This window comes from Cyprinodon variegatus, unplaced genomic scaffold (genome assembly GCF_000732505.1).
Source record: "Cyprinodon variegatus isolate N-32 unplaced genomic scaffold, C_variegatus-1.0 Scaffold244, whole genome shotgun sequence".
Lineage (NCBI taxonomy): Eukaryota > Metazoa > Chordata > Actinopteri > Cyprinodontiformes > Cyprinodontidae > Cyprinodon > Cyprinodon variegatus.
Window position 1 is genome coordinate 575,490 of NW_015150697.1, and position 25,194 is coordinate 600,683.

The 25,194-nt window shown below is 36.5% G+C and overlaps 2 protein-coding genes across 2 annotated transcripts in view; one reads left to right on the plus strand and one right to left on the minus strand.

Moving 5' to 3' along the window:
* Window positions 1–4,987: 4,987 nt before the first annotated feature.
* On the minus strand, window positions 4,988–12,301 carry LOC107089236 (neuropilin and tolloid-like protein 2). The gene is made up of 11 exons (XM_015381902.1): window positions 12,229–12,301; window positions 11,971–12,129; window positions 11,267–11,515; window positions 11,101–11,148; window positions 10,858–10,985; window positions 10,492–10,593; window positions 10,018–10,144; window positions 8,381–8,494; window positions 7,579–7,709; window positions 5,525–5,617; window positions 4,988–5,440 (listed from the first exon to the last, which is right to left on the minus strand). The coding sequence occupies exons 1-11, from the start codon at window positions 12,299–12,301 to the stop codon at window positions 4,988–4,990; spliced, it is 1,677 nt and encodes a 558-aa protein (XP_015237388.1).
* Window positions 12,302–24,166: 11,865 nt separating this feature from the next.
* The window catches only part of LOC107089216 (modulator of retrovirus infection homolog), a 3,681-nt gene continuing 2,653 nt past the window's right edge, over window positions 24,167–25,194 (plus strand). Inside the window, exons 1-2 of the mRNA XM_015381873.1 lie at window positions 24,167–24,398; window positions 24,491–24,593. Of these exons, the coding sequence (XP_015237359.1) occupies window positions 24,292–24,398; window positions 24,491–24,593 (210 nt within the window). The 5' untranslated portion in view covers window positions 24,167–24,291. The remainder of the gene's footprint in view (window positions 24,399–24,490; window positions 24,594–25,194) is intronic.

The window sequence follows — 25,194 nt, forward strand, 5'->3', positions numbered from 1 at the left end:
GGCTGCTTAAGGACAGTAAAAAAATTGACTTAAGTATATGCTGCTGTCATTGTAGCTTAGTATTTTGTAATTGATCTCATTCTGGTTTATCTAATGTTTTGTATTTATTCATTTTGATCAGCATTATATTTCTATGACCAGTGATTTGTGGTGTTTTAACGCTGTTTAAGTGGTTAAAGAGGCTATGCACTTTAAATCCTCTGAGTCTGTGTTCCTTACATTGTTTCCCAAGCATGTGCTATAATTTATGTTAGTGTGTTCAGTGTTTGGGAGCTGTAGGTGTTTGAATATTGACAAATGCTAAGTTGTTGCATAACTGAAAGGGAACACACTATCTGCTCCATCACAATCGTCTGCAACCACAGCTGTTAACATATCTCATAAAAGAAGCTATGCATGTTTATGCATCTGGGGTCACATATAGGGCATACCCACACACACGTTTCTTTGAGAACCTATACACTCACGTGTCGTTTTCACATTTTTTTTTTACAGTGAAAATGACCCTTTGACTGTCTCTCTGACAAGAGACTGGCTTGGCATTGGAAATGGCATTGGTTTTGGTGAGAAATGGGAACTTCTCAATATATTATAATTAGATTGGGTTATTAAGAAATAGCTGTCTCTTGAGTTTAATGACAATGGTTAGAAAAAGATTATCCTTTTGAGCAGCATATAGGTGGGCATAATGACTATTTAAGATAACAATTCAATATATGAACAATATATTCAACCTTTTGAGCAGATGAGCTAAAGCATGACACAACAATTCACAAAGATGGGAAAGATGGGAAAATTGGATGAAGTTTTAAATCAAATTGAACCTTTCCCAATTGGTCTAGGCTGAAACATTCAGAAGCGAGGGACAGAGTTTCATGTATTAACAGTTTAGTTTAGTTAGAGGTGGTCAGCAGCACCAAATTCCTGGGGGTGCACATCAGAGACAACCTTACCTGGACTGTAAACACCACCTCACTGGTCAAAAGGGCACAGAAGCTCTTGAACTTCCTGAGGAGGATGAGGAAAGCCCACCTGCCATCACCCATCCTCATGACCTTCTATAGAAGCACAATAGAGAGAGTTCTGACCAGCTGTCCCACTGGGTGGTGGGGAGGCTGCAACGCCTCAGACTGGAAGTATGTGAGAAGAGTGGTGAGAAAAGCAGAGAAGATCATTGGGGCTCCTCTCCAACCGCTGCGTGTCCCGAGCCTGTAACATCATCAATGACCCCTCACATCCCCACCATGGTCTGTTCTCCCCGCTGCCCTCAGGGAAGAGGCTTCACAGCATCTACTGCAGGTCCAGCAGATTCTGCAACAGCTTTTTCCCTGTTGCCATCAGATTGCTAAACTGTTGAGAAACTGTTTTTCTATGGCATTTTTGCACCATACATATTTGTCTTTGCACTGCCTTGAACTTCCATATCAATGCACTTTGCACCATGTTTTTCTCCCACCCTGTTTACCTCTGATCACTGCTGCACTTTATAAAATGGAAATGTTCATTTCACTGCTAAGCTGCTGCTCAATTACTGTCTGAAAGCTGTACAAAACGAAGTTTCATTTTGTATACACTCTATGTACAGAAAATTACAATAAAAGTTGTCTAAGTATACATTTTCTAATGGCTTCTTTCAGCTGGATAATTTTCTTATAAATTTTATAAACTAAAATTTATGTCAAATAGTTATTTCTATCATTGGTTTAATTTACTGTACTCTAGTGACCTCCACACAACGCAAAACAGGAGATTTGCATTATGCATCTACTGAAACCTGCAATCTTGTAAGTTTTAGAGACAGTTGTACTGGCGACTAAACAGGAAGCAGAGCTGGGAGTGCAAAAGATATTAAGGTAAGAGATAAGGTAAGATAAGAAGGGCAGCGCTTGTTGGAAGTATTTTATTTAAAACCACAGAGGTCTGACCAAAATAGAGCGGGTTCTATCTAGTTTGGGGCGACCGAATGCACAGTTGCAGAAAGTCGTGTGCGGTCTATTCAGCCCTCTGCCTTTTCTCTAAAATGTAAGGGTAATCACTTCATATGATCCGATGGGTTGGTGGACATTAAACCATGTTCAGGCCTTTCCACAGCCTTTGTTCTTGCTGTGTATTCTTTTCTTCAAACCTAGTTTTTTTTTTTTTTTAGGTCAAATTCAATTACCAGGTAGAGAAAATCGTTTACTCCAATGCAAAATTTCAAAGCGATCAGCTGCAACTTGTGATTACATACCTCTATATGTCCCTCTTTTTTCACTCTACATAAATAAGCTTCCAGAAGCAAGCAGACACACCCAGATACAAATGTATGCAGGCGAGGCTGTAATACAGACACCAGCAAAAAATATAGAGGAAGCTGGCCATATTCTTACATCTGAAAAAGCCCAAAACTAGTTCTCAAAATCATGGCTCCTATAAATACTAAAAAGATATGTTTTTTTTTTTCCTGTCTTTTGTTTTTTTGTGTGTGTCTGATGTTTTCTAAACAAAACAAAAAACACTCAAATTAATCTCAGAGATGCGGAGCTTGAACTGGTACAAGAGTTCAAATATCTTGGAGTAGTCTTTGACTCTACTCTTATATTTAAAGGTCACGTTAAGAAAATCTCTAAAAAAATTAAATGCAGTCTTCATAACTTCAGCTCTATTCGTTCATCCATGATGTCACCGGCAGCTAGGATGTTTCTGCATTCTATGGTGTATCCTCGCACATTGAATATTGTTTTAGAACCTGGTCTCCTGCAAATGAAACTACATTTAAACAAATCATTATATAAAACAGCTTTAAAGATTTTTGCAAAAAGAAAACTGTTTTGTACCACCATTGTCGCATTCTTGAGACTTACAATCTCCTCAACTTTGAGAATTTTAAATACCTTACATTAGTTTGAATGGTTTATAAAGTACTGAATGGTCTTGTGCCACCACCATTAAGGGAGTTCATAAAACTGCCAAAGCCCTCAGTCTATGGTTAGAAGAGACTGCAAAGTGCCCTTCAGACGGACCATCTTTGGCCACATTGTTATTTTAGGAGCTGTAACATCTGGAACAGCATCCCTCTCAGTATCAGAGAATCCTCCACTTTGAACACATTCAGAACTAAGTTAAAAAAAATGGTTAAAAACAAATCAACAATGTGCTCATTAGACCTTATTTATCACCTGGTGCATGTCTCAGCCAAATGTCAGAATCGAGTGTTACCAGGTAAATATCTGTAAATTTTCATGCTAATTGTCTGTTTGAACTGTATGACCTGCACTTTTAATAATGTAGCCTCATTTTTTTTTAAATATATTTTCTAAGTTTGTTTTATTATTTTTACACCTGGCCCAGGGACAACAGTTGAAAACTAGGTTCGTAGCTAACACTGGCAAATGTTCAAAAATGTTCATCAATGTGTACTGTCCTTGACAAACAAATAAATAAATAAATGACAATATCTTCAAAGATATCACACCACACCTCAGGAAGTCAATAAGGACATCAGCACAGTTTCCACAGACTGCAGATTCTTTCATATTATACCCAAAGTGGTTGCTGAATAGTATATTCACAGAAAAAAGTACTCTGCACCAAGAACAAAGGATACAGTATCACAGATCCAAATTGTCGAGTCATTGTCCTGCAGTAAAAGTTTATAGTTTCACCTATCATACTTTTATTTTCCCCTGAGTTCCCTGTTATATAATGCGTCTCTGGTATAATCACGGGCAACTGAATGAAAATAAAAACTGATTTCTAAACAGGTCTGGTAAAGAACTGTCTGATTGGAGCCAACACCTCACCCATGAAAGGGCTGTTTTTGAATATGTTTCTCTTTATAAGATTAATCTTAGTAAATGCCTTCACTCTAATAATTGGGCATCGAGACCAAAGGTTTAAAACCCGGTCTGGTAAAGAGAAGCCATGCACAAACACTGAAGTTGTGTGAATTTTTCTGCACAATAGCAGTTAAATACCAAGTGATAACAACCCTTAAATGTTCATACCAATAACAAAGAATAAGAAAGTAAAAATGTCCTAGATGCTAATGTTCAGTTTGGGAGTTAAAAGCTACCAGAGCAAACAGACAAAGTCTAATTCAAGGTAACTACTGGCTTTTGGTTTCATTTGGATTATATATTGCAAAATGATGTCATGTGCCACACAGTATAAGTTCAAGGTGTGTCTACAGTTAAATGGTTAATATTTTACCAAAGTTTACAGTGTTTGGTAATGGTCAGCACGCTAGATGGGTATATGATACAGCACTAAGCCAATTACTTTTGTTGGAGGTAATTTCAACTACATAAATGTAAAACACACCTTTTAAAAGAAACCATGTCAAAACAGTCATCCCTTAAAGTAGGTCAAATTCAAGATCAGATTTCTCCTCACCTATTTGAACACATTAATGGATCAAACAAAGACTGAGAGACTTTTTTATATATTAAAATTGTATTTCACCTAGTGATTTATCTTGCAACTTAAACACACTGAATAGTAGAGAGAGACATAAAAAGCAGATTGTGTGAAAAAGAGGAATCATAGCATTTTACACATAATTCTTAGTTTTAATAAGGTCTGGTTCATGGAATTTGCATTGTCTGAGAATAATCTTATCTAGGTTTCACTGAGTTATTCTTTTTCCGGCTTTACAATGAATTTCCATGTAATCTAGAATACAAAGAAAAAGCTTTCACAGGCAAAAATGGCCCTTTGTCCTTTGGGTCCCTTTGTAATGTATCCCTGAAAACAAAGATATATGACACCAAAAACTTCCACCGACTCTTCTAAGATGACTTAACAGTCTATTAAAACCATTGTTTCTTTAGTTTCCTGATACTACATATGCCTTTTAGAAAACACTGTTTTAACATGAATAAAAAAAGGCAAGTCAAAAATGGCAATTTAAGATAAATCTGTTTTTATCTTCATTTTTTTATTAACAGCAGCATATAATTGTTGCCAAATCTTTGCCTTTTTAATCTGCTAACCTCTGTTGTTTATGCTAAAAGTCCATGGACTGAGATCTTTGTTGAGCCATGTCATATTTTGCCCTTCGGCTCCCTGCTTTTCTTACATACAGATCATACCTCCCCTCTCCCTCCTCTTCCTCCTCATCTTCTTCCATAACTCTATCCTGCTGCCACAGTACTCGATCACCCATAGCAGGTTGACTCTGCATTCGGCTCTGTTTTAAACCAGGCCAGCTTTTCTTCCTCAAACTGCTGTCCACATCTCTGAAAGAAGGCACATCAGTCTGACTGTCCCTTCTAAAAGTAGGTAGATCCAAAGATCCCTTCCCCAACGCATATGAACCAAGACTGGCTTTGATAGAGTTGATGGAAGCTTGGGAACCACAATGATGTTCGTGAACACAGCGAGATCCGGACGAAGATCTCCTCAGAGCTTGGAGGGACAGGAGTTCCTCTGAAAGCTCCCTTAAGTCTCCAGACATCTCCTAAAAGTAATAAACAGATCAAGGACATTTTATACGCTGGTAAGGACAATAACAGGTATGTTTTTAATGGATTATAATTTGAACCTTATCTCTGACAGAAAACAGCTCGTAGTGCTGGGGTTCAAACATCTTCTGGAGGTGAGGGTTTTGGAACAGTTTTTTCTTTCGTCTCACTACCTTGAAAACATATAAAAATAATTTATGCACCAACAAAAATGCTGCTGTGGTTAATAGAAAGTAAAGTTTTTTTTCTTAATTTCAGGCCTTTATCTATCAAAACCTAATCACAGTAACTGAGTTATAACCAAGTTATAACTCAGTTATAACCAAGTTATAAAGTTATTTCTTTTCATTTTGTAGCTAAGAATGAACAAATACTAAACATTATTCCATTTATTGCCTTTGTTAATTTACACAAAGGTTCTCAGCTGTTCCTTTAAAACAAAATCGTTATCAGAAATAATTAATTCAAACCTCAAATCTGTGATCATTGTTTGAAAAAATTGAACTTCAGCCCCGCTTTAGCTTTCAAACAGTAGGCCTCAAAAGGAAAGGAACAAGGACATCAGTGAGACAACTTTGGTTCGACTATAAGATTTGATTTAAAAAAAACAGCAGAGAAACTATTCCAATAACTATCATTTTTATATGTAATGATAAAAGCCATTAGAACAACCAACTAGATATGTGTTAACATCAGTAGATACTGCAGTAGATACTGCCTAGAGTACATGCAGATGTCTGGGTAATTTTGAGGTGGTAGTTGAATGCTTTGTGATTTTTTTTCTTTTTTTCCATTTACCAAACATGGAGATATACATAAAAGCCAATTATCTCTTTTGATTTCATCTTTCCAAAAATAACATTACTGTTTATTTAGTCGCTCATATGCAAACTTAAGTTCTGCAGCCTTATTTTAGGAGAAACTGAAATGGGTCTCAAGACAACATTTTTAAAGTTTGCTAACCTCTGGATTTTGGTCAAGACCAAGTCTGCAACCAGTTGTGACTACATTGGCAATATTCAAATGCAACAAATAGCACTATTGGCAGTATTTTCAAAGTTAATACTGCCACATGCACCCCTATGTGTTCAGAATGAGACGATGAGAGGGGTGAGGAAAACACTTCAGTAATTAAATTAAAGTTGGTAGTTGGTAGTTATAACACTGAGAAAAATTCTCTGGTACCTGATAACAAGTTTGTTTTTCATCTGACAAATTATTTATAAATAAATAACTGTTAATACAATTAGAGCAATAGTTATTGATAATAATAACAATAACAATAATAATAATAAAGAATAATTGAACTTTATTGATCTCACATTAGAGAAATTTAACTCAGCATTTAACCCCTCCCCTTAGGCAGCAGAGGGCTGCCATCGTGGGGCGCCTGGGGAGCAGTGTCGGGGTTAAGGGTCTTTGCTCAGGGACCCAGAGTGGCAGTCAGTGGGAGTGAGGCTCGAACTCAGAACCTCAGGATCCCTAACCACTAGGCCGCCACTCCCCCCTTTTGAAAATAGTTTTTGCTTTGGTCATAGATTTTAATCTGTTCCTGGTGTTAACTGATTCTTAATTTGGGATTTTTTACTTTTTGTTTATAAAACGTACAAAATGAACTGGGTAGGTCTTCATTTTGCCATTTATTTTAGCACTGCAAAGCCTTATATGGGTGAATATGCAAAAATATCTGCTGCTAGGAGGATCAGTAACTATTATTTTCAAGAATAAATGGAACTGTAAAGTGATTGACTAAAAACTGTTTTAGGTGATTATGGTTGAATACATATTTTTTGTCAGATGATTGAAATGTTCTTGGTTATAATGGTTTTGGCTGATGTTTTTGTTTTTTTTTTATGTTTAGTGCATTTATAACCTTTCCTAAACTAATTGACATTAATATTAGTTCTATCAATGTCATTTAATTTCAGTGAGTTTAATTCTTTACTTTGTGTTAGGAAACATATTTATGCTTCAGATTAGTGCTCTGCTTTGTTTTAACACAGCTTTTCTATTGTGCCTTTTTTTTTGTTTCAGGAATAATATGAATTGCATTGAATGCTACCTGCCGTCCTTTTTGTCTTACCAGAACTGAAGATTGATTTTGAAATAAGTGTTAACATCTCATTTTTATTACCTTTTTACGTGGCTGTTTAACTTGCACCATTATGGAGAAAATCAGGAGTAACATCACTACCCCTGTAGAAATACAGATGATGGTTCCCTGAGTCTTGGTGATTTGGAAAATAGCAGTTTTGCTCTTTGCCTCTGGAATACAGACATGAGGAGATATATTAAGATAAAAATCAGAAGAAAATTCTGAAATCCTACAATAATTATTATCTTGTTGCCATAGGTCTATGTATACAGTATACATATGCCTGCTAATCAGGGAATTAATCTACAGTAAATTCCCACACTCAAGTACCCCCAAAAATGGTAAAAAGAAAGTAAGAAATCTGGGACTTTTATAAATTTAGTATCAGGGATATGCTTTTAGAATGATTACCAACATATTCATATACTTTTAGATTTTGACACTTTTTTGCTAAATGATTACTGACTGTTAAATAGCAGATAATCTTTATTTTAAAGCCCCAAAATTTACTAAAATATACTTTATTTTTACCATGACCATATGAGCCAAAAAGTCTCTACTAGTACTAGATGAAAACAGGTCACGATCATGAGTTTCTGAGTTTCCCACTGAAAGGATTTTTCTAAATAATTCCCAGTTTTTATTCTTCTGTGGATTTAGTGTAAAATATTAATTAAACTCTGGTGTTTTGCTGCAAAGCACTGCTCATATTTACAAGCAGAGATCCTTCAAAGGCTCAAAGACAGTGATCAGATATAAGCATGACAAGTAAAGGAATTCCAAACATGACACCGCTCTATGTACTACAGCATGAAGAATGTGTCTGACAGAGCTGGGTTACCTTGGCAGTTGTTCTCATCCCAGGGAAAGACACAGTTTTGTACGCCATTACAGACCAGAGAGTTGTTGATGCACATGTTGCTGTGGCAGAAGAATGTGCTGCCAATGCAAGGAGCTAAAACACAAACACAACAGCTCTGTTTGAGAACTATAAAGGAAAATCCAGGTTGAAACAGCTTAAGCTGTACCTATATGAAGCAACCATCATATGGAAAACATAGGACACCTCATTTATTGTTCAGTGCTTCCAAAATTAATGCTCCCACATGACTGATTATTCTCTTTTAAATATCTCAGAAAGAGAGTATTTTTCTACATGTTTACACATTACCTTAACTTTGTATTACGGTACTCAGTGTATAAACGATATTCTCATATAAACTGTGAAGGATTTTCAGCTGTAACATGTTTGAGTATTTTGCTGTGTTTTTTTTAGTTTGTTTGTTTTCTGCATATATTGCCTATTTATTAACAAATTGCCATTATTTTTTTTTTAACACTAGGCCAGTCTAATTTGGAGTTTCAGGTCATTGTCATGTGTCAGAATTACGTTTTGCTTCATCTCAAATGGTTTTACAGATAATCGCACAATTTTTTCAGCACTCTTGGATACATGGAGCTAATGTGCATTCTATCAAGGGGAACTGTCCATGTCCTGCAGCACCAAAGCATCCATAAACTGTGAGAGCTATATGCTTCACGGTTGGTCTGTCCTTCTTCTGAAGTCCTCTTTATGCAGAGATGTTCTGGTGCCTCTAATACTTCAGTTTTAGACTCATCTGTGCAAAGAATATTATTAAAAAGATCCTGGTCTTTGTGCATATTCTGTCTTGTAAACCTTAGCATGGTTTATATGGTTTGATTAGAGAATAAAGGTTTCCAGCTTGCACACATCCTATCAAACCTAAACCTGACTCGTCTTTTTCTGTCTGTAGAGGCATGGACTTTTTAACTAAAGTAATAGGTGGCTTCAGGTTCACATTTGGAAGATTTTGAGACCTTGTTTACTATAACCAGGCCTGTTAGCAGTTGCTTTAAAATAAAATCGCTGAATTGCAGTTTTTAGACCTCAATGTATCTCTTTCAAGCTGCAACGATCCCAACCTGGAGGCTTCAGATAGCATTTCAAATCTCAGCACAGTGTTTACTTTTGCTTCAACACCCAGGAGAAAACCAACTAAATATCTAGAGTTCAAACAGGACAAACTTTGTTCAAAATACTGAGTCATTTGCACTTATTGTGATGCGACTACATGTAATTTCAGCCATTTTAAGTAACAATATATTTTGGAGTGTCCTTACTTCTACGTTTTTCATCAGGCTGTTTTTTTTTTGCAGTTTGCCCAAGGTTTTTTCTTTTCTTTTCATCTATTGAAATTGTTTAGTTAGATCACTAAGCAATGAAATTCATTCAATTTAAAATCTCCATATATTTAAGAAAACATATAAGCTGCTCAAGGGTGTCCTAATTTTTTCACGATTGTAGGCAAATGATTTGTTGTTTAAAAGAATATATCTGAAATTTAACTTAACTACCTCACTGTTAGCTATCATCACTAAACAATACATCACAATGGTCACTGCTACTCAAAATGAATAGAAGAAAAAGCAAAGATTAATCAGAAAGTGGGAACTCACGATCAGAGAAGACTGTGAACAGCATCTTGAAGCGGCTAAGACGGCTTGTCTCATCTGCCCACATCCTCACCACTCCAAAACCAGTCTCCAGCATGATATCATTAGCAACTGTACTACAAAACTTGGCCTGCAAGAAACCACACACCACTTTCATTGATGACTGTATGTGTGGCCTCGCTGAGGCTAGGTTTTCTAGGCCAGCTGCTCGTTATTCATCATCCAATCATACATTTATGGCAGGGAAAGAAAAACAAGGCATGTTAGAAACTCAGGATGATAAAGTGATGCCTTCACTGCACTAAACTGGTGCATCAGAATACATTATGTGTTGTGCTGATGGCTTCAAACACTCAAGGTGGCTCCTTTTTAAGGTATTTAATTGGTAGAAAAAATTAACTTTTTATAATTCATCATCTCGGGCAAATTGACCATCTGCATCTTTCTGATGTGCTAAAATGTTAGACAGTGTTTTACCTTGAGGTCCTCGATCGCACTGCTGCCATCATAAACAGCCACAAAATTCTTCTTACATTCATTTGAGTTTTCCATCTGATATTCCATGAATTTCAGGTAAATCTAAAAGAAATAAAAAGTAACACCATCTGTGAATGATAATATTTTCAGCATTGCTACTGTTCAAGCTCACTACTCAAATCAATCCTATCTTATCCTTTATTCAGTGCTAGAATAAAGGATAAGATAATCTAGTGGCCAATAATTATGAATTTTATGTGATTTGATCAAAGACAAATAAAATTTTAATTCCTAAACATTGGTTTGAAAATAAAGCTTATTACTTAGATCAAATGTTCCAAGGGAGATTACTGAGACATGCCGTACTCTGTTATTCACTGGGGCTTGTATAGTCCAGATGCAGTCCACTGCCTGGTCCGGCTTCACTTTATTCTCCTCCTCAACCTGGCTGGAGCGGATCATGCCATCAAGCCCATTTAGCTCAAACTGACAATCTGAACCACAGACAGACAAAATACGACTAAGAAGCATTAGAGGGATAAGAGGATCAAACATTTTAAGGACATTGACTGACAGCTTAATCTCAGTTATGACTTGTGAATGTCTCACCTGGGATGGGGTTTAAAAGTCCCCCTACGTGTAGATGAAATTCAGGATCTTTTTAGGAAAACGAGAGAGACACAGAGCATGGGGATTAAAAAACAACAAAACAAAAGTTGCTGTAAGAATATTGGCTTAAAAAGGTGACCCAATCAACTTTATGAAGTTTATTCACCTGCAGTAAACCTATACTGAACCTGGAATCCCTTCCCCTCAAGCTCTTCATCGCTGTAGAACCGGATCCACATGAAGCGTCCACTGGATTGGATAAGGCCGGGACTGGCTGTGCCACAGAAACGATGGATGAGCGGCGAGAAGCTGAAGGGACCGTCCCTCACCTCAATGTGGTCAAAGCGGCACTCGAATGAGGCTTCGATTTGAAAGAACTTGTTAAACAGCAGCTCAATCCTCTGACGGGGCAGAGCTGTCAAAACATGGGCAGGGTATCACTTTTATTAAACCAAGCCATGGCACAAGAAGTAAGACTGCACTCTAAAAAGTATATACACACTAGACATATAAGTTATATTCTGGACAAATTATCTAAAAATGCAAATCAGTCTGAAGGAGGATAGCTTACATCCTAGGATGATACTTTATATAAAGTTAACCTTAAACTAAACCTTTGCAGAAGTAACCTTTGAATCAGTTAAGGAGTTCAATCTTTTTTTTGTATCAATTAAATCAGTAAACAATTTTTCACTTATTCGTTGCAAATGAATATTAGAGTTTTGTATGAATGAATGCTTAGATTAATGGCTGCTGAAAAATATATTTTGCTTCCGAGCCACCATCAGAAATTTTTTTTGATAAAACCTACGGTACTTAAAAATCAACTCTTTTTGCAAAGCTTAACAATCAGGCTCACATGCCTGTTACCTTCCAGTACGTAAAGGCACTCCTTGTTTGGAGGGTATGTATTTGGGTAGTTTGGAGAGTTGAAGCTTCCTCCATCTAATTTTCGAACCCAGGTCCCACAGTGGCGATTGTTCCGTGACTGCTCACTGAATCTGCCTCCTTTAGATCCTGCACCTCCTTCTACAAATTGAATGAAATTCTTTTATCAGTTGAGAATATGTAAACATTACTTCAACATCTTAAAAGAAAGCTAAATGTTAATGGTGAGATGAGAATTACCTTTAATCCTCTGTGCAAGAGAAAATCCCTCTTTGGTGAAAAGGAGTAATATCCAAACTGTAGGAGAAGTCATCAGTGAATGACGCCACAGCGAGGAGGGGTACAATCAAGGAATAAGAAAGATAGAGAGAGCTTAGCAGGATTTGTTTGATGTCTCTTGATGTATATAAAAGGTCAGAGTTGAGGAGTTTAAAGTATTGCTTCGAGCATAAGACCATGCTGCTACTACCATCTGTTTGCATCCGAGGTTGCATCTTTTCATTACATTTATTTGTTTTTTTTTTTCTTTGTTTGCTTCAGAGCTTAACTGAGAGGCTGAAACATTGACAATCTGTTTGCCTTGAACCAATACAGTGGCGTCTCAAGTTAACAGAGAAATCAAATGCCTGAAGGTTGGCTCAATTTTATGACAAAATGCATCTTAAATAAAGAAGTTTCATGAGATCAAAAGATGCTAAACCGCCCTATAGATGTTTTTTTTAACTAAAATGTCAGTTTTATTTTACACTCGATGTGCACAATAACAGTTAATTGTTATACTGTAGGTTCAACCCCCTGCTGACTTTTATTAATAATGTGAGGTATAGCTAATATCTTTTTCTTCTAGCTTTATTGTGCTTTAATATTACATTTTCTTAGAAACTTTACAGTTTAAAGTAGCATAAAAGATCATTAAAAACAAAGAAAAAGAAAATGGCAGAGATTATAAAGAAATGATCTAAAGTGTCATTACACTATGTTCACAGTTAAGATGAAAAAATGCAAGGCAACATATATGGTTTTTGCTAAGCCACAGATGAGAAAACAAAACATTGCAACATTTAATGGAAAAAATCTCTTTCTCTCTTCAAAGGGTGCCCACTAAACACCAGCTAGTGGGACTGTTGCCATAGGAATCAGAGCATGCAAAATCAGGGAAATGTTGTAGATAAATGAATGAAAAATAAATCTAAGGAGCTTAAACTAGTAACCAGTGGATTTAAACTACAAATGAAAAATATAGGTTTTTGAACAACATATATTTCCAAAGAGGAAGTTGCTGGATTAAAGAAGCCCCTGTCACTCTTTAATCCACTATGTTTGCTCGTGCAAGAAAGCATAATAAAGAAAACATATTGATGTCACTCACCTGCATGCATATTTCAGCTGGAGTCCGTTTTGCAGTTGTTTTTTGTGTTCCTTCTTTTTTAAACCTTACCAAATGGGTGTTCCACACATCCCCTTTTAAGTCTGTGCCTCGGATTAGGGAATGGAGACATTACTGATTTTCAGAATCCACTTTTAACCTTTTTATCCTCAACTCTCTGATCAGAATAAGAGAGGCTTTGGGTGAAAAAAACATCTTAAGAACTTAAAATACATAATCGGTATTTGTCAATAGAATAGTTTTCCTGGGTAAACAGGCAACTCCAACAAAGCTCAGCTTCCTTCTCTCCTACAAAATGATGATCGCTCTGGAGATGCAGATGGTTATAAGATTTAGCTCAGTTGGCGCTGGATGTGGGAAGTGATGATTGCGCATGTGCTTGTCGTAGTGGAGTTATGAGTTATTTGATAACACTGCCTCATCCTGCTTGGATTAGTGACGATTTAAACTCGGAATTCCCTTTTAATTAATTAGTTGAGTGTGGGTGGATTTTCAGAAAGCAAATGCATTCTCTGTCTACTATATAAAGCAAAAAAAAAAAAAAAATGGAAACAATGAGAGCTTTCAAAAGTGGAGAATCAATTTCCTTCAACTAATCTTGGGCATACGTCTATGGAAATAAAAACAATAAAAACAATAAAAAATTAATCAATTTAATATATTATGTAATCTTTCTTCTTTAAAGCACACCATAAATTAATTTGAACTTTTACACATAAATCAAAAATCAGGGAGATGGGACTAGGGCCGCTTCCATGGAACACCTGATCTCTGATTGGCTGCTTCTCTCTAAATTTAAGATTTTTACAGTAAAAGTTTTATATAATTTTCTAAAACATGCTGGCATTTATTTACAGCACACTCTTCCTCTAAAAAATTCACATTCAAAGCTACAAAAATAGTTTATTACACATATCAAAAGAGCGCAGAAAGCATGGAGAAGAGGAGATTTAGAGAGAGTCCAGAAAGCATCAGGGAAGAAAGAAAGAAGACCTCTTATCATAAGGAATAAAAAAAATTGTCAGTGTAAAAAGTAAAACCGTATTAAATGTGTTTAAAAGAGCATATCTCTAAGTTACTCTGTAAAGTTACAGTAACTTAGAGATATCACAGAAAAGAGGATTTAGCTCAAACTTAGAGAACCTGAGCAGCACAAGAGAGGATAGGTCACCAAACAGCACAGTGACCACCTGTAGCCCTACAGTATATATAGTTTAACTGGCTGATTACAATATTGTAGACACCTGTGACGCTAATTAGTGGACAGACCTTGATATTCCTTTGGTTACTTTATTTTCAGTCTTTTCTAAAGGTACCATAATTTTGTCCAGGCCTGTTTCAGGAGATTTTTGTTTTTTTCTAATCATTCTGTTGAAGCATGATTGAAAAGCATGTATGAATTTCCTTTTTTTAACTTTCATAGAATTTTAATTTATTATTACTTTAACAGATTCAAGTTATTTTTCTGGCTTTTCTTTCATTAAACAAGAGCTACTATAAATGTTGTCAATGTGCAGCTTTTTAGGCCTGAACATAAAGGCATTAAGGACAGACTGTCATTTTCTGAGGCAGCCTAATGCTTTCATAGTGTAATCAAAAATTTATTTATCATAATATTGTATATGAATAAATAAAATAATAAATAAATAAATAAATAAAATAATTTCTCAATTTATCAAATGATTATCTAATCATAGTATACAAAAAAGTAATTAGATCCACCACAACAGCGATGTACAAAACATTCCTTCTAGTTTATTAAGATATTTTTCTATATTTTCTATTCTGGTCCTTACAATACCAGATCTTTCCCACAATTTTGTGTTTGCTTGAATTAAGAAAAATACAAAATCAAAGGATATGATTAGTAACTTAATATCTAAGCAGTCGTTTTATTAAATAGTTATTTATACAATTGATGGATTTCTTTTGTTATATATTTATTTCTGAAACTTGTGCATATCTCCTCAGGTATGCGGGTATCTTTCCATAAAATACATTTACTCATGGTGGGCCACCACGACCAGCATTGCAGCTTTCCGTTTTCAGTCGGATGTCAGAATTATGATAAGTAAGTTTGATAATACCTATAATAATACAATTTCAGACAGGAATAGCCCCTCCCGCAGGTTCGGGGTCTGGCCATGGTCTGCTCTCTGTGGGATTTGCCACAGAGAGCTTCGCAGTGGTGCAGTTTATAGCACTGTTGTCTTACATCAAGAAGGTCCTGAGGTCTTCTGCATGGAGTTTGTGTGTTCTTCCCATGCATTTGTTGATTCTCTCCAGGTACCCAGACTCCCACCACAGCCCAAATCATTGTGGGCATATTTGTTTTGCAATTGTGCATCTTTGTATCATTCTGTTAATACCTTGAGACATGTTCAGAATGTATCCTGCCTTTTGCCAAAAAATGCTAGAGCGAGGCACCATCCCCATATGACCCTGACAGACAAGCAGGTACGGAAAATAGATGCATCCATGCATTGCTGTTGTAAGACAGAACCACCTATGCTTACTCTTTGGCTTTACGCTAAGTTTAACTAGATCATGTTTTCCCAAACTTATCAGCTCCTGACCCACAAAATGTTGCAAAAGTTACCTCATGAACCAAACTAATGGATGTGTATGCAAATGTTTTATCCAAAATCCATTAACAAATCATATGTCACACAGGATGGAAGTAACATTCCCTATAAACAATCAATCCTCTCCATCAACGTCACCACGACACGTGACAAGGGAAGATGTTTGTGTATCTGTGTATGGACCATTTTCCATAAATCATAGCACCTTGTTGGAACCGACTGCTGTTATGGGGACAACTAATCTTGTGGTCCCTGCAAGGATAGAGAAATGTGATTTTCTGTGTGTGTTCTTGCATTTGATATACCGTGGGGCCCATTCTCTGGAAAAACAGTACATGGTGAAGGCCTACTGCTCTATGTAAAGCCCAATGTCTGGAAGCCATGAGGGGGATTGCTGTTTAACGGCCAGGGGCTATGTTTAGTACTAAGGTCTAATTAGAGATTAGGTTGGGGTCAGGGTTACTAGAAAATCATTATGGTAAAGTTCAGGGTAAGGGTCACAGATAGGCAATAGAAATGGGTTAGAAATAATGGCGCATCCAAACCGAACCCAGTGTAATTTCTGCCTACACCGCGCAGAGTTGACCACTGTGCATTTCAGATAGGAGAAACTTCAACTTCTATCAGTCAGTTTCAAGTCAACATGATGATCAGGGATTTTATCAAGTGAGTCATGAACCTTTTTCTTTAGCTGTGGTAAGCCAAACAATACCATCAGCATAAATTTCTATGGGTCCAGCCAATTCTCCAGAAACTGAAATAGCTTAGAGAGTATCACCACCTTCTCCAAAAACTCAGGAGTACTTCCTTATATCTAGCCAGGCAGAGAGTACCAGTCCTGGGGAGAGGTACCGTCTGGCCAGGGTCTGCACTGCAGCTAGGGCGATGAGGAATGAATTCTTCAATATTCATTATTTCAACCATGGTCGATATTACCTTCTCTATATTCTATTTTGATTAAGGAAAGATTTGACTCAGCTACTCTCCATTAAAACCATGTCACAACCAGTCCCTGATGGTTGCTGCACCATGATTTCAGTCAAAAGTTCAGAGTTTTCAACTTCAGTGGTCACCGCTCTGCTCTGACCGTCCAGAGCCGTAGAATTCCCTCTGGTCACTTCACCGCTCTTGCGGCCATAAGACCATAAGAAAACCTGTTAATTCAATGCTACTTTCATGTATATTATGGCTGTGCATTTCCTAGTTTATGATTAACTACTCTGAGAAGAACTTCCTTCTTCAATATGGTGGAACTGCTTCCATCTTCCCAGGGATCTCCAGTTTTTCCAGCGCTCACAAACATGTCCTAATCCTACAGATTTTATTGTCTCTAAGCATCAGATGTTGCACTGTAGATTATGTCACAACTAATCACTCTCATGTATGAGCACTAGGCAGTGTTTAATCCCACACTCAGTAAATGAGAAACCAGGGCAACTGCTAATAAGTAAGTTGTTTATTTGTACAGTCAGACCATGATTTACATGTTACTTTTCTTTCAGGGTATTCAAAGTTGATGCTATCTTAAAAACAGCAATCTTTATCACATAAATTTGCAACTTGAAATTTAATCATCATCATAGATTATTCTGAGCATAATACCCAGCTTAGAGTTCAGAGCTGCACTCTGGTCGAGCCCTGAGAGTTAACACAAATATCCTATTCTTAGACAGATGCAGACATATCATGAGGCAGGAAAAGCGGATGCTAAACTCTGATCTTATCTCAAGCCCATATGACAACAGATTAGAAAAAGAAAGGAAGCAAACTGACCTCATAAAACAAATGCTAGCCTTCCAAACATCTCACACTCAACACTGATTTCTGCAGATGCGCTATAAAGCTGCATCAGAGGCCCTTTCTGAACCCTTTCCTTATCTCAGGTCAACAACACAACAGATTAGATGTAGGAATACAACAAACTGACCCCATAAGACAAATTTGAAAAAAAAAAAAAAAATCTGGTTTAAGCCTTAGGAAGGACTTTTAAGTAAAACTATTAGTGGGGTAAGTGTTTTTTAATTAATAAATATTTGAGGTTTGGCCCCCCTGATTTCCCTGTAATCCCATATTAACTTTTTTCTTATACAGAAAAAATTATATACTAATATTTGGTACAACACTTTGTTTGGTACATTTGTTTAATTGCTTGACACAAAACTGGCAAACTCAATAACATGATACAAACAAAATTACTTTATGTGTCTACATATGGTGAAGACATTTACTAAAGTTGCAACTGTGCATTAAAATAAGGATGCATTGAGACTATGGGGACTTTGAACATAATATGGTTGGTGCCAAACGGCAAAATCTAAATATTTGAGAAACGCTTTATTTTCTGGGAACTTTCACACCAAGCCACCTCTCAGGTTCACAGGTCAGGGGGAAAAATAAAATATCTCATGGGTAAGAGTTGCCCATGGAGAGAAGAGAGGACTGAACAGTAGCTTAAAGTACACTAGGGCATGTTTAATACCATCGCTGATCCTTGAGCCAGAAAGACAACAGTAACATGAGACTATTGGTGACCCTTCTGTCTATTAGGTACAGGAACCTGAGGCTACAATTTCGACAGACTTACTTACTTAAGTAGACAACAGCAGTTATGAAGAAAAAAAATAAATAAATCTGGGCCCCTATTTCTTTAGAGTGTCCAGATCTCAGGCCATTGGTCACCTTTGAGATGTGGTTAGAGGTAAATTTGAATCATGTATATGCAGATAAGAAAATATGAAGAAGAAATATATGATACTATCACCTCAATGTAGAATTGTTTTATACAACAATTGAAGCATTGCTTCCTTTTTTTAAATGCCAAGAAAAGCTGGCAGAAGTCGCATCATCTCTGGACTTACAAAAAAAGAAGTTAATAAATTCACAGTTACTTCTAGATGTTCTTTAAAGGGAAAGAGTACCACTACTCATTGTCTTCATCTTCATCAGGGACAGGATCACTGGGCAACTGTCTCAGAAGAGAATCCCAGACCTCCCTCTCTCTGCAGATGCCTTCTACAGCTTTTCTGGGGGACACCCGGGGGAATTCCAGGCCAGTATAGCGACATAGTCCCTGTAGTGTGTCCTGGATCATCCCTGGTCCTCCTCCCGATGGGACTCAGCTGGAACACCTCACCAAGGAAAGTACCTGAAAATACTGCCTATAAAGGTTTATGACCAGCACCAGAAGGTCCAAAACAGAAGGCAGCCCTATCGGAGTCCAACATGCAATGGGAAAAGGTCCAACTTTATGCCTGCAATGCAGACCAGACTCCTGTTCTACTTCTAAAGAGAAAGGATGGCCCCTAGTAAAGGGCCCCCCTCCATACTATATGACAGTGGCACTACAAATGACACAGTCAAACGCCTTTTCAAGGTCCAAAGGGCACATGTGAACTGGTTGGACAGACTCCCATTAGCCCTCGAGCACCCTAGAGAGAGTGTAGAGCTGGTCCACTGTTCCATGGCTGGGAGGAAAACCACACTGCTCCTACTGAAGCCAAGGTTCAACTATTAGCTAGACTCTCCTCTCCAGCACCCTGGCATAGGCCTTTCTAGAGAGTCTGTGAAGTGTGATCCCCTATAGTCAGAACACACCTCCAGTCTCCCTTCTCATGCGGAGTAACAACCACCCCAGTCTGTCAGTCTAGGGGTATGTTCCTCGACCTCCATGTGATTTTGAAGAGACGTGACAGCCACAACAGCCCAACAACATCTATAGATCTAAAGTACTCAGGTCGGATCTCGTCCATCCCCAAAGCCATGGTGGATTTTTTGACCACCTCAGGGATTTCACCCTGGATGATGATCAAATCTGAGCCAAAGCACCCTGTCTCTTCTTACACCATGGAAAGTATGCCTTCCACCGTACGATCATGTCCTCTTTCGGGGTGTTAGAGATAGGCTCTGTGTATGGCCCCAGTGGCTTCTGGTTTAGGTGTTTTTTTTCTGGGAAATCTTAGGAAGCGCTGGCTGTTCTTGGTTATTGCTTTAGTGTTGTGGACCAAGGGAGATCTTCAGAAATGTATACCCCTAGGAATTCCATTGAATACATCATGAGGCCAATGTTCTGGAAAAGTAGGATGCTGTGGGGACCAAGAGCTCCTTTTGGGGCCAGATGCCTTGAGAGCAGGGAATCGCTGTTTTAAAGTCAGGGGTCACATTTAGGACTAAGGTGTGAATTGAATTTAGGTTAGGGTCAGGAATGAACCTTTAACGGATAGGTTTAGAGTAACAGTCATGGTTAGGCTGTAGAAATGGGTTAGAAATGAATGGAAGTCAATAGACAGGCCTTATAAAGACAGAGAGATGTATTGTGAGTGGGTTAGTGTGTGTGTATACCTCATACGGTACATTTAAAAAAAATAAAATATGTGGAATATTGTTTCACCTCTTGATAAATATAGTAAAATAAAAGGCTCAAATTTTATATAACTTTTTATACATTGCCAGCAGGGGAACCAGTAGATGTAAGGAATGCTGTATAAAGCAAAGGACAGAATATTACTTTTATTAACTTCACATTAAAACAGGCCTGACTTATTAACTTCTTTATTAGATTCATCTATTGGATGCTTTATCATGTCTTGCTGGTAGTGTAATGACTTAAACCAGCATGTATTCACTAATATACTTTAGTGAATACATGGAAATACTGTATTTTTGCAAGGGGCAAAAACCTTTAACTAATCAAATGCTTTCTAAACCAACACTCCTCTGCACCACAGAGCTAATCACAGCAACTCCTTCTGATTTTCTAGCTTTCTGAGACAGATGACCAATGATTATGATACTTACTATAAGCACATTTAAGTCTGTTGAATTAAGTTCAAAAACAAGGTAACAAGACTGAAAGGCTTGGAAAACCTAGAATAGATATAATACAGATTATGTAAAACATATCATTTCACTCTGCTAATCAACCAATCGTTTTATGTCCTCACTAAAAAATAAGTTGAGTCTTAGCCCAGTTCTAACAGTAGCATAAAATGAGTCATAAAGAAAACCCTCATACTTATGTTCTTATATAAATAACTGTAAGACCTTTTGGTCATGTTTGACCTGAAATTCGGCATGCAAGAAAAGCAGTGACAAGATTTATGCCATTAGTCCACAGAAATCTTCTTACAGCCTGATCTTTTGATGTGGCAGGATGCCTGGGGGAGGATGAGTCCAATACTGAACTGGATTCTACAAAGATCTTTTAAATATATATATATATATATATATATATGTGATTTTTTTTTTGCAATAGAAGTTGTATATGTTATTTTTATTTCTTGACTTCAGATTTGATTTGTATTACATTACCCAAATATCTGTACAATTTCTATCTATTGGTACTTCTAAGAAGCTAGCTTTTCTGACTGTTTACATAAATGTATGGAAAAATCTGGTTTAGTCGCTCACTTGCTTGAACACTCTCCGCAGTAAAAAAACACAAACAACAACTCAGATGTCTTGTCATGAGAGATTTTGAGGATTGTTTTTCAGTGCTTGCCAGTTCAGCTGCTGATTATTTATTGTTCTTGAAATGCACTAAACCCGAAAGCTTGAAGGGAAATTAAACTTTGCATGCAACACACTGGTTTACTTAAGATCTTTATTTTCCCACCCTTCTTTTCCAGTTTTTAATTTAGCCCAATATTTAAAGCTGCTCTTTGTAATCAAAGCCTAAGCACTTGCAAGAAGGAGCTTAAGAGAGATAATTAAAAGGGCCGAGTACAAGATGGCAGCTTTGTGTAGAGAAGGACAGAAAGGGAAAGTCTGACACAGGGATGCTCAGGGTTTGGAGAGGATGAGGATGGGTGACGAAAAAATAAAGAGAGGGGCTAGGAAATAATAGAAATTATAAGAAGACATCTGCTGCTGGTCAGTACAAGACATCTTCAACACATCATACTCAGAAGAATCAACATTTATTTTAACAGTTAAAACAACTTTGGAGCAGAAAATGCTGTAATGGATTTCAGTAAGGGAACTAAAATATGATTGGGGGAATAAAATAAATGACTGGAGCCTAAACAGAGATAAACAGAGACAACAGTTAGAACTGAAATTAGACGTTTAAGTACTGTTTTAATCGAGGAGGGTAATAACAACCAGCAGCTCCAGTTTATATTGTGTGCTTTAACATCTGTTACAGACAATTGGTCCTTGAGGTTTAATTGTAACTGATTTTAGATTTCTTTTTCAAAGCGACATGACTCCTTTATCAGGATTTTTTTTTTTATTCATGCTATTGTTTACTGTATTTCAGCAGCATTCAAAGTTTTTTTGTCTGATATTGCAGTTTAATCTCTAGCTATGCCAAGATGCCACATAGATGGATAACAACTTCCTTTTAGTCTTGTAACCTAAAAGTCCCCATATATATATATATATATATATATATATATATATATATATATATACCAATGTATTTCAAATATTGAGGCAGAGCAGAGACTCAATCAAGTTACAGTATAAATGTAAACCTGTGTGAAAACAACACCATGCCATTCAATGTTCCATGTTATATTCATCATTTTATCTGTTTCCATTAGATTAAATTGGGCAGGACATTTGCAAGGACAGCAGAAAAGGTGAAAGGGTGACGCCCCAGGAGGTGATGTTGAGTGCTGTTTAGAAAGGCTGCAAAATAAACAATCAGAAGGGCAACAGAGGACTAAAATATTAATGACAGAATCTTGGCAAGATAAAACAAAAATGTAACTGAAAATAGAGTACTGGGACCCCAAACCTTCCCTCTTCAGCCTGTGGGTACATTGAATACAGCAAAGCTTAAAATTAGTAGAACTTGGAGATACATTTGATATGTTTATTATTGTTGCATTCTTATTATACTTCAATAAATAATTGTTGTGGGAAAAAGTATTCAACTATGCAGTTAAAAAAGGAGTACACTCAATCAGCATTTTATTATCCTTATCTGTAAAGATAGAACAAGACAGTCATAACAGCCTAATAACTTCATGATCTGCCCTGTTCGTAAGAGACAAAAGTTCCGCTCACTAACTAAATCAAACCCTTTGGAAAGGCTGTTAACGTTGTCAGAACACAGTTAACCAAAGCAATTACAGAGAGTTGGAATAAACAGTAACATTTTGTGAAAAAACCCTTAGAAAAAGTCTAGCTTGTATTGAGGAGGATTATTTCTATTCAAAGCATTCCCTAATAGCATAAACAACTCCTCTCCCTTAAACACCTTGCAGATCTGAGGCCTGAATGATTGCTTTATAAGTAAGTCAATTTAAAATCAGTACCCATAAATTAATATATGCAAAAGGAAATTAATATTTTTTTCCCCACCACAATAATATAGTTATTTTTTTGGTGCTGAATGATACATTTTAGGTGCACGGTGCAATGCACATTTTACTTTCTATAACTTGTAATAAACCTCAAGATTTGCTTTGAATTCTGATTATTGTGAAATTGCTATTTTACTGAAAGGATTAAGCTTGACATTTGAATTAAATGAAACAGTTTTGTATTTTTTTCTCATAATATAAGGTTCTTTGATTCATGAGGTGTGTTAATTAAACATGAACTAACATTTACTAAATTCTAAAATTGAACTGATTTCTTCTCCCTCCTATTAACATGGGGACAACCACCCTTGCATTGAAGTTTGATCGTCACTAATGGACAGTTTGTGATTGTAATCAATAACTTTTAAACTAAAGGAGATACAGGACAGCAACTTTCATTAGCTGAGACTTTAAGCTTTGTTTTGAAAATGAAATAAAGTCTTTAAAATGTGTAGTTTTAGAGAAAATCAAGTGATAGTGAAAATGATGACAACCATCACCTCTCTTCCCAGATTATTTAGACCTACTAAATTTATTTCTTGTTCCCATCTTTTCCTAAGTTGATCCATTTTAATTTCATTCAATCAAAAATAAAAATAATTACAGAAATAAATACATATTAAAAAAATTCAGACAGCACTAAATCTAGTTACTAGGCTGGCACTGAAGTGGTCATATTTAAGATTTTTCATACATAATAATTTTTAAACTGAAACCTTTTTATAATATTGTAACACTTTGGAGATGACTTTAATATTGTACATTTATTTAAGAGAAATTAAAAGAATAAGGGGCAATCTGAATTTGGCACTGCACTGAGTTATTCTCTAATAATCAACGGGCGGTCATAACATAACTAATTGCAATTCATTAAATCGGCCAGCAAGTGGCGCTATAGAGAACCTGGCTTCGTCACATTATTTAACAACGGAACACGTTTTTCCATTCTTTGCTATAATGGAGGTCAGACAAATCTTTACCCTAAATCTTAACTGAAATATTTCTTATTAAAGTGTCCAACATGGCGGAGAAGCAGCGGGAACTCCCTTCGTGGATGACTAAGAAGGAGGCTAAAAAAGTGAAAGAAAATGCGCCGATGAAGAGTCAGAGAAAAAGAAAAGCTGCAAGGTAGCGAAAAAGAACACTATTAAACTTCAGTTTTATAAGTCAAGTCATGGAAGAATGTCCGACTAACAGAAAGCCACGGGTTTTTTCCTCAGAGCTGTTTTTTACTGTATGAACGAGGCGGAGCTTGTTGAAGCTGCGGTTTCATTTCTCACCGAGGGTTCCAGTGAGGATGCAACGACCCCGCTTCACCAGCAGGTGGCGTAGTTCTGCACGTTTTATTTCCTTCTATTTTAAAACTATTTTAAAACAGGGGTGGCACACAAAAGGGGGGCAATATTGTTTACTTCTAACAATAAAGTGAAATAGATTTGCACATGTTAAAAGGGGAAATACAGAAACAAAATTCATAATTTACTAAATTTAAACAATATACCAAATCTAATTTTCTTAGTGTCCTTGTTATGACTTCTTCATTTTATTCATGTTCAGTACTTGGTTTAGTTAAGCTATGAAAATGCAACACCTTTCACATGCATATAGCTTGTATGTTTCAATATGCATTGATCAGGTAAAGTATCTATCTGTCAAAGGCAGACCAAGTAAGGAACAGTGATGATCCAGTAACAGGGTCATGGGTTGTTATAAAGACTTGAGGCAAGGAAGTTATGGAGGACCAACTCTGCCATATTTAAAAATAAATACAGAAACAAAAAAAATGCTCAATAAAAAAATAAGCATACATTAATTGCCCCCAAAAACATAATAAACAAATAAATGTAGGTAGAAATTAAAATTATACAGTGAGACATAAATGTATATATCTCTTTAAATTAGCTTCTTTATTTATTCACCTTTG

Excerpts from the sequence above, each read along its gene's own strand:
- LOC107089236 (XM_015381902.1), bottom strand. The coding sequence starts at position 12,301 with ATGACTTCTCCTACAGTTTGGATATTACTCCTTTTCACCAAAGAGGGA. Across the intron at positions 11,149-11,266 it reads TCAGTATAGGTTTACTGCAG|ATCCTGAATTTCATCTACAC; the intron begins GTGAATAAACTT and ends TTTCCTAAAAAG. Across the intron at positions 10,594-10,857 it reads AAGCCCCAGTGAATAACAGA|ATTTACCTGAAATTCATGGA; the intron begins GTACGGCATGTC and ends TATTTCTTTTAG.